A 9,225-nucleotide genomic window follows, 5' to 3' on the forward strand; every position below is an offset into this window, starting at 1 on the left:
TGATGGGGTGATGGAGGTGATAGGGATGACTGGGGGGTAATGGGACAATGGAGTGGTGGAGGTAATGGGTTGATGGGGGTGGTGAAAGTAATGGGGTGATGGGGGGATTATGGGGTGGTAGTGATGATGGGAGGTAATGGGGTGGTGGGGGGTAATGAGGGTGATGAAGTGGTAGAGGTGATGGGGGTGATGGAGGTGATGGGGTGGTGGGGTGTGACGGGGTGTTGAGGGTAATGGGATGGTGGGGTGATGGGGAGGTGGAGGTAATGGGCGAAATGGGGCGATGGAGGTGATGGAGTGGTGGAGGTGATGGGGATGATGGGGGATAATGAGGTGATGGGGGTAATGGGCTGGTGGGGGGTAATGGGGTGGTGGGAGTGATGAGGTGATAGAGAATGATGGGGGTAATGGAGTGGTGAGGGTGATGGAGTGGTGGAGGTAATGGGGTGATGGGGGGTAGTGAGGTGATGGGATGATGGAGGTAACAGTGTCACTGCTTGGCCACAGCTGCTGTGGTCTGGTATGGGGCTAGGGGGTTGGTGGAGTGGTGGGGGATAATGGGATGGTGAGAGATACTGGGGGATCACAGCATGGAGAGCTGCTGCTGTGGTCCAGTACAAGGCTATAGGGAGTAATGGGTGATGGGGGGCTATGGGGTGATGGGGGGCTGTGGGTAACATGGAGTCACAACATGGCAAACTGGTCCAGTAAGGAGTAACGGAGTGATGTGGCTATTGGGGTAATGGAGGGCTGTGGTGTGATGAGGGGCTTTGGGTAATGTGTGTCATAGCATGGCAAGCTGCTGCTCTGATCCAGTGTGGGGTATGGGATAATGAGGTAATGGGGGGCTGTGGGGTATTGGGGGTCACAGCACAGCAAGCTGCTGCTTTGGCTGGATATGGGGTAGTGGGGTGGGTTATGGGGGGCATGGAGGTATTAGGGGCTGTAGGGGTATTGAGGGGGATATGAGGCTACTAGAGGGGTTTGGGATATAAGAGTGGTCTGTGAGAGTGATGGGGGGTGCAGGGGGTATGCAGGCATAAAGGAGTCTATGGAGGTAATGGGGGGGCTATGGGGTAATAGAGCAGTATGGAGGATGAGAGGAGGTATGGGATAAGGGGGAGTATGGGAACAGTACAGGGATATGGGAATAATGGGACCTATGAGGAATAATGGGGTAATGGATGGGTGTGGAGGATGCGGGGGCAATGGAGGTGTATGGGGGTATAAGGGAAGTTTGGAAGTAATGGTAAGATATGGGTGTAATGAAGGGTGGGGGGTCTGGAGGTGTAAGGGGCTGTGGCAGTAATGGGGGGTACAGTGATAAAAGGGGTGTTATGAGTGTTAAAGGGGTTATAGGGGAGTGTAATGGGTGTGGGGGTTGTGGAGAGGGCTATGGAGGCAGAAAGGGAAGTGTGGGGGTAATGGGGGAGTATAGGGATACAAAGAGGGGGTGTGGGGATATTAGAGGGGTGTGGGGGGTAATATGTATGGGGTAATGGGGAACTTGGGCTGGTAATGGGAAGTATGGGGTTATATGTGGGAGTATAGGGGTAATAGAGGGGTATAAGAGTGTAAGGAGGGCATGGGGGTATAAGGAAGGGGAGTGATAGTACAGGAAGCTGTTGCTGTGGTCATTATGGGATAATGGGGGGTATAAGGGGATAATAGAGGGAGATGGAGGTGATTGGTATGGGGGTATGGTAGGTATGGTGTAATAGGAGGTGATGGGGTGTGAGAGGGGAGGTTATGGAGGGGAGTAATATGGAGTATGGAGGGTTATGGAGGGCACTGTGGAAGTAATTGGGGAGGGAGGGGAGAGTAGTAGGGGGTTTGAGGTATAGAATCATAGAATCGTAGAATCACCAAGGTTGGAAAAGACCTCAAAGATCATCCAGTCCAACCGTTCACCTATTACCAATAGCTCCCACTAAACCATGTCCCTCAACACAACATCCAGTCTTTCCTTGAACACCCCCAGGGTCGGCGACTCCACCACCTCCCTGGGCAGTCCATTCCAGTGCCTGACCACCTTTTCTGAAAGTAATACTTCCTAATGTCCAGCTTGAATCTCCCCTGCCGTAGCTTGAAACCATTCCCTCTGATCCTATCACTAATGACACGAGATAAGAGGCTGACCCCCAGCTCACTACAATCTCCCTTCAGGAAGTTATAGAGAGCAATGAGGTCTCCCCTGAGCCTCCTCTTCTCCAGGCTGAAGGAGAAGAGGAGTAGGGAGGAGGTTTGAGGGTGATAGCACAGGAAACTGCTGCTGCAGTCCAGTAGGGGGTAATAATGCAGTGAGCTGTTGCTTAGAGGCAGAATGGAGCAAACAGAGGGGTGTGGGGATGTGAGGAAGGAGGGGGGCATAAAGGAGAGTGCAGTGAGAATGGGAGATATGTGAGTGGTGGGTGATGGTGGGGGTGTGGGTGGGTATGGGAGGTGATGGCAGAGGTGATGGAGGGCTGGGTGCAATATAGGGCAGCAATATAGGGGAGCACTGCAGGGTCACAGGAACAGGCACGGCACCCATGGATGCCTCATATCCACACCATTTCCCCAGGCCTGCGCAACGCGCCGCGCTGCTGGGACGTGATCCAGCCGCTGCTGTGCGCCGTCTACATGCCCAAGTGTGAGGATGGGCAGGTGGAGCTGCCCAGTCAGACCCTGTGCCAGGCCACACGTGCACCCTGCACCATCGTGGAGCGCGAGCGTGGCTGGCCCGACTTCCTCAAGTGCACTCCTGACCGCTTCCCTGAGGGCTGCCCGGTATGGAGACGCTTTGGGGACATAGTGGGGACACGGGGCACACCTGGGGACGTGGTGGGGACATGGTGGGTGCCAGCATCCTGCTGCCACCCCTTTGCATCCCCAAGAGTGGGTAGTATCTGGCTGTCCCCAACCTTACCATGAGACCACTGTTCATCCTGGTGGTTTGTCTTTGGAGTGCCACCTTCTCCTCTTCCTCCTCCTCTTCTTTTTTTTCCTCTTCTTCCCTTTCTCCTGTCTCTCTTTCACTTCTTCCTCCTTATTTGTTTCCTTTTCTCCTCTTTCTTCTCTCTTTTTCCAACCCTTTCTCCCCTTCTTCATATCCCTCTTCCCCTTGCCTCTCTTTTTCCATTTCCTCCTTTTCCTACTGCTCTCTCCTTCCTCTCTTTCCTTCTTTTCCTTTTTCTTATCTCTACCTACTCAATCTTTTCTTCCTTCTCCTTCTCTACTTCTTCCTCACTCTTTCCTCCCCCTCTTTCCTCCTCCTCCCTCCCCTCTCCTTCTCCCTCCTCTTTTCTCCCTCCCTCTCCTCTCCCCTCCTCATCTCCTTCCCTTCCCCCTTCCCTCCCCCTGACTTCCCCTCTCCCTGCAGAACGAGGTGCAGAACATCAAGTTCAACAGCTCAGGGCAGTGCGAGGCGCCGCTGGTGCGCACAGACAACCCCAAGAGCTGGTATGAGGATGTGGAGGGCTGCGGAATCCAGTGCCAGAACCCTCTGTTCACCGAGACGGAGCACCGTGAGATGCACGTCTACATCGCCGCCTTCAGCTCCGTCACCATCTTCTGCACCTTCTTCACCCTGGTGAGCCGTGCTGCTGGGAGACACCACACATGGCTGGCTCCAAAAGGAGAGCGGTCACCAACGTCCCTGTCCTACTTTAGGCCACCTTTGTTGCCGACTGGAGGAACTCCAACCGCTACCCCGCCGTCATCCTCTTCTACGTCAACGCCTGCTTCTTTGTGGGCAGCATTGGCTGGCTGGCGCAGTTCATGGATGGCGCCCGAGATGAGATCGTGTGCCGTGCCGACGGCACCATGAGGCTGGGGGAGCCCACGTATGTGTCACCATCATCCCCTACCCAGGTGGTGTCCTTGGGAGGGTTCTTAGGGTTTTAGATCAAGAGGTTTCCCCTGGGCCTAAGGGGGTTCTTGGGGTTCCAGGGCAAGAGATGTCCTCAGGACCAAGGGACATTTTTGGGGCTTGGGGACAAGAGTTGTCCCCAGGATCTAAGGTGGTTCTTGGAGTCTCTGGGTCAGAGATGTCCCCAGGAGGGGCCTTGGGGTTTTGGGGCTGGAGGTGTTCTCAGGAGCTAGGAAGGTTCTTCCACCAATGGGACTAGAGGTGTCTGCAGGAGGGTCCTGAAGGCTCCAGGGCAAGAAATGTTTCCAGGAACAGGGAGAGTTCTTGGGGCTTCAAAGCAAGAGGCATCCCCAGAAGCAAGTAAAGTCCTCTGTGCTCAGGGGAACTGCAGGGCTCTTGGAACATGGGGATGCTCCACTTGTAGGACAGGAGGGCCCCCGTATCCCCTCCCAGTGGCCAATGGCACCCCTGTCTTGCTCCCCATAGCTCCAACGAGACGCTCTCCTGCGTCATCATTTTTGTCATCGTCTACTACTCGCTGATGTCGGGCGTCATCTGGTTTGTCATGCTGACCTATGCCTGGCACACGTCCTTCAAGGCGCTGGGCACCACCTACCAGCCGCTGCTGGGCAAGACCTCCTACTTCCACCTCATCACCTGGTCCATCCCTTTTGTGCTCACCGTGGCCATCCTGGCTGTGGCACAGGTAACGGGGCTGCAAACCCATCTTCCCCCCCTGATCCCTGCTTGCTCAGGTGGGCGCAGCCAGATGACATCCCCAATCACCAGGTGGATGGTGACTCTGTCAGCGGTATCTGCTTTGTGGGTTACAAGAACTATCGCTACCGCGCCGGCTTCGTCCTGGCACCCATCGGGCTCGTCCTCATCGTCGGCGGCTATTTCCTCATCCGGGGTAGGTGTGGGTGCACTGTGGGGATGGAGGCACTGCAGGTATCCTCAACCCTGACCATTGTGTCCCCACACCACAGGGGTTATGACGCTCTTCTCCATCAAGAGCAACCACCCTGGGCTGCTGAGCGAGAAGGCTGCCAGCAAGATCAACGAGACCATGCTGCGTCTGGGTGAGAGCAGCCCCAGGAGCACCACTTCTGTGGGAGCTGGGGTGGGAATGGGGGTGTTTGTCCCTTGGATGCAGGCATCTCTGTCTGACATCTTGGCACCAAGAGGCAAAACTGTGTTGCTGATGTTGTTGATCACTGGAGCTTGACTCAGCCAGGAATGTCCAACTTCTCTTTCAGGCATCTTCGGGTTCTTGGCCTTTGGCTTCGTCTTCATCACTTTTGGCTGCCACTTCTACGACTTCTTCAACCAGGCAGAGTGGGAACGAAGCTTTCGGGAATATGTCCTGTGAGTGGAACAGGGACAGTGAGCAGGGGATGCGTTAAGTGACTTGTTTTGAACTCTGTGTCCCCCAAGAGGGGACCGCATCCCCTGCTGAGAGTGCTGGGTGTCCCCTTTACTCATGTCTGTCTACACAGGTGCGAGGCCAACGTGACCATCGCCACGCAGACCAACAAACCCATCCCAGAGTGTGAGATCAAGAACCGTCCAAGCCTGCTGGTGGAGAAGATCAACCTCTTTGCCATGTTTGGCACTGGCATCTCCATGAGCACCTGGGTCTGGACAAAGGCCACCCTGCTCATCTGGAAGCGCACCTGGTGCAGGTGGGATCCTGGGATGTCACTCCAGCTGACACCCAGTGTCCCATGGGGATATCACCCCAGCTCTGTGCCCTATCCAGCTTCCTGTGGGGATGTCAGCACAACTCCACGCCCCATCCAACTTCTGGAGATGCTGGAGGTCATCTTTAGTCTTTTGGCCATCGGGTCAATGACCTGTGGGGTCGCAGTAGGTTTTGAGGATAGGTTATGGGGTGGCATGTCCCACAAAGTATGTCCTGGTTGCAGGACAATGTCCCATTATGTGTCACCACTGCTCTATGCCCTGTCCAACATCTTCAGATATTGGGATGACATCCAACATCTTGAGATGCTGGAGATTGCCCCCTGACTTTTGTCCATTGAGTCAACAAATTGTGGGGTCACAGCAGGATGGGGAATGGGGTGGTGTGTTGTGGTTGTAGGACAGCTCCACCCCCACAGGACACCCATCAGGTACAGTCTCCAGCCCTTGGTGCACCCCTTCCAAACAGGGACAGTCCCCAGGGCTGTGGCTGCGCGTACCCTTTGCCATGGGCCACCACATGTCCCCACCTTGTCCCCAGGCTGACAGGACAGAGCGACGACCAGCCCAAGAGGATCAAGAAGAGCAAGATGATTGCCAAAGCCTTCTCCAAGCGTAAGGAGCTGCTGCGTGACCCAGGCCGGGAGCTGTCCTTCAGTATGCACACCGTCTCGCACGACGGTCCCGTGGGTATGCATGGTGATGGGGAGGGATGGAACCGCTTCTCCCTGTTGTCCCCACCTTTGAGATGGATTTCCCTCTTTCTCCCCACCTTCAGGGTGGATTTCTCCCCCACCTTTTTGATGGATCTTCTCCTTTGTCTTGGCAGCTGGTTTGGCGTTTGACATCAATGAGCCATCAGCTGATGTGTCCTCCGCGTGGGCTCAGCATGTCACCAAGATGGTGGCCAGGAGAGGGGCTATCCTGCCCCAGGACGTCTCTGTTACACCGGTGGCAACACCTGGCAAGTCCCTGGGAACGTGAATGGGGAAGAGTTGGGTGGAGAGGAGCCTGATGAGGTTCACTGAGTGCAGGCGTAGGGTCCTGCACCAGTTGAGGAACACATCACTACAGACTGGGGGCTGAGCTGCTGGAAAGGAGCTCTGAGGAGGACTTAGGGGTCATGGTTGAATCAGTGGTTGACCAGTAGATAACCAGCAGTTGACAACAGGTTGGCCAGTAAATGATGACAGGTTGACCAGTGGTTGACCAACAGTTGACCACAGGTTGGCCAGTGGTTGTCAAGCAGTTGACCAATGGTTGACCATGAGTCAGCAGTGTCCAAGAAGGACTCTGCTCTGCCCTGGGGAGACCACAGCTGGAGCACTGGGTCCAGTTCTGGGCTCCCCAGTTTGTGGCAGACAGGGAATTGCTAGAGAGAGTCCAGGAGAGGGCTGCCTGCCCTAGGGAACGTGATGGGTTGGACTGGACGATCTCCAGAGGTCCCTTCCAGCCCTTATGATTCTGGGACTCTGTGGGCTGAGCTGTGGTCACTCTTACCATCCCTATGTCCCACAGTGCCACCGGAGGAGCGGAGCAACCTCTGGGTGGTGGAAGCCGATGTCTCTCCAGAGCTGCAGAAGCGCAGCCGTAAGAAGAAGCGGAGGAAGAAGAAAAAGGAGGAGGTGTGCCCTGAGCGCCGTGCCGGGCTCTCTGTGGCCCCCCTGGCCCCCAGCTCTGTGCCTCGCCTGCCCCGGCTGCCCCAGCAGCCCTGCTTGGTGGCCATCCCCCGGTGCAGAGGGGACACCTTCATCCCCGCAGTCCTCCCGGGGCTCCCCAACGGTGCTGGGGGGCTGTGGGATGGCCGGCGCCGAGCCCACATCCCCCACCTCATCACCAATCCCTTCTGCCCTGAGAGTGGCTCCCCAGAGGATGAGGAGAGCCCCGGCCCCAGTGTCGGGCACCAGCAGCACAACGGGGGCCCTCGATGGCCCCCTGAGCCCCTTCCTAGTGGCAGTGGGGTGACGAGGACTCGGGGCAGACGCGCCGGCTTGGCTCCCATCCACTCCCGGACCAACCTGGTGAACGCGGAGCTGCTGGATGCCGACTCAGATTTCTGAGCCCTGCACGATGCTGGGGACAGCGGAGCCCAACGGCATCCAAGTAGCCCCAAGGGAATGCTGGAGCCCAACCAACACCGGGGTCAGGCCCAGCGTTGTCCGGATGGATTTGATGCTCATCCCGATCCACCAGCGGGATTTGAGGATGGGAGAAGAGAAACTGGTGGAGCGGCACCCCTCGAAGGCGCTGCCAGGATTTAGGGGTGAGGGGGATGCTCCCTCACACCCCAATGGTGGTAGGCAGGTTAAGGTGTTGATTTCGATCCCCACACATGGACTGCTCTGCCGCCCCACAGCTAGATGGTACGTAGAGCTTCCCAACACTTTTACGGTGCCAATAGGGTTTTTAAACAATTATTTTTGTATTCTTTGTAATACACCGAGACGTGGCGGCCCTGCACGGGGTGCAGCATCATCCCCATTTTTCAGGCTCTGCTGCAGGGATCCCAAAGTGCCTTCCAGATCCCCTTTGCCGTCTGGGTGCACCAACCCCCCGAGTAAAGCTTTTTTTTTTAAACTTTTTTTAAAGAAAAAGGAACAAATTATATCCGAGCCCTGATGTAGGAGGACACCTGTCCTTGCTGGTGCTTTGTATCTCCCCCTTAGCCCTGTAAATGTCTTTTGAGTGTTTATTAAGTCCCGGTAGGCTCACGGCTTTCTCCCTACCCCCCCCTGGCGACCTCCACGGGTTGATTTTTGCTGCGTAAAGCAGAAACCCTCCTGTATCAGTATTAAATTTGCCAAGTTTCCATTGCTGGCAGCTGCTCTGGGTTCTGTGGGGGGGAATTGAGGGTGGGGAAACACCGACGAAGCTCCTAAAAGTGCTGGGGGTCGGGGTTGGCTTCCATGGGAGCTCCTCAGCGCTGCCCCTGTGCAAATCGGGGTGAAAATGGAGAAGGCTTTTGTGGAGAACCAGAAGCAATGATGGGAGTCGCTTTGGAATCCAATGGCACGCTGGCGCCCTGGGGATATTTTGGGATGCTTGGAGGAGTTCTTGTGGTACTGAGGACTGTTGTGGGGAGTCGGGGGGGGGAGAAGGGGGAACCCTTTGCCAGCAGATGGCACTGTGGATCTGGACGTCTCCAAAGCCGCTCGTCGGGGGGTCCTGGAGGCACGGACCCACATCCACGGATGGAGCGCAGCTCTCCACGCTCCGCCGTGCCCGGGGAGTGCTTGGTTGTCCCGAAATCCGGCTTCTCTCTTAAATTTGGACGGAACTGCTCCACCCCAGTGCCCTCCGCATTTCATCAGCCGCTCCCTCCCTGTCTGATAGCGGCTGTTTTCCGAGATAACACCTCCGGCAGCGCTCCGCTGGCGCTGACATCGCATCGTATCGCCGGAGAGCTGCGGCACGGCCCGTTTGCTCAGCGGGCGAGCGCGGGTTGACGCCCCGACGCGACGGAGCAGCGCCCAATTAACGCGGCGCGGAGATTAATCCGTGACTTCTCCCTTCGCTGGCAGGCAGAGATAGAGATGAATATCCCGAGGGAAGGGACATGCACGGATCGCGTCCAGTTGGGACAACCCTACGTATGAGTGCTGTTCCCCATCTCCGCATCCCCTCTTGGGACGCTCCCTAACACTTCTGCTCCTGTCCATCGCCGCGGCCAT

The 9,225-nt window shown here is 56.4% G+C and overlaps 1 protein-coding gene across 1 annotated transcript; it reads left to right on the forward strand.

Annotated features, from left to right (window-relative positions):
* The first annotated feature begins 283 nt into the window (after positions 1 to 283).
* On the forward strand, positions 284 to 8,368 carry SMO (smoothened, frizzled class receptor). The gene is made up of 13 exons (XM_010706896.2): positions 284 to 289; positions 508 to 520; positions 2,564 to 2,769; positions 3,362 to 3,571; positions 3,652 to 3,824; positions 4,337 to 4,556; positions 4,640 to 4,763; positions 4,840 to 4,932; positions 5,110 to 5,218; positions 5,350 to 5,535; positions 6,096 to 6,244; positions 6,384 to 6,518; positions 7,073 to 8,368. The coding sequence occupies exons 1-13, from the start codon at positions 284 to 286 to the stop codon at positions 7,612 to 7,614; spliced, it is 2,166 nt and encodes a 721-aa protein (XP_010705198.2). The 3' UTR covers positions 7,615 to 8,368.
* Positions 8,369 to 9,225: the final 857 nt, after the last annotated feature.

This window comes from Meleagris gallopavo, chromosome 1 (assembly GCF_000146605.3).
Source record: "Meleagris gallopavo isolate NT-WF06-2002-E0010 breed Aviagen turkey brand Nicholas breeding stock chromosome 1, Turkey_5.1, whole genome shotgun sequence".
NCBI classification, from domain to species: Eukaryota; Metazoa; Chordata; class Aves; order Galliformes; family Phasianidae; genus Meleagris; species Meleagris gallopavo.

Excerpts from the sequence above, each read along its gene's own strand:
- SMO (XM_010706896.2), top strand. Across the intron at positions 4,764-4,839 it reads CGGCTATTTCCTCATCCGGG|GGGTTATGACGCTCTTCTCC; the intron begins GTAGGTGTGGGT and ends CCCACACCACAG. Across the intron at positions 5,536-6,095 it reads TGGAAGCGCACCTGGTGCAG|GCTGACAGGACAGAGCGACG; the intron begins GTGGGATCCTGG and ends CCTTGTCCCCAG.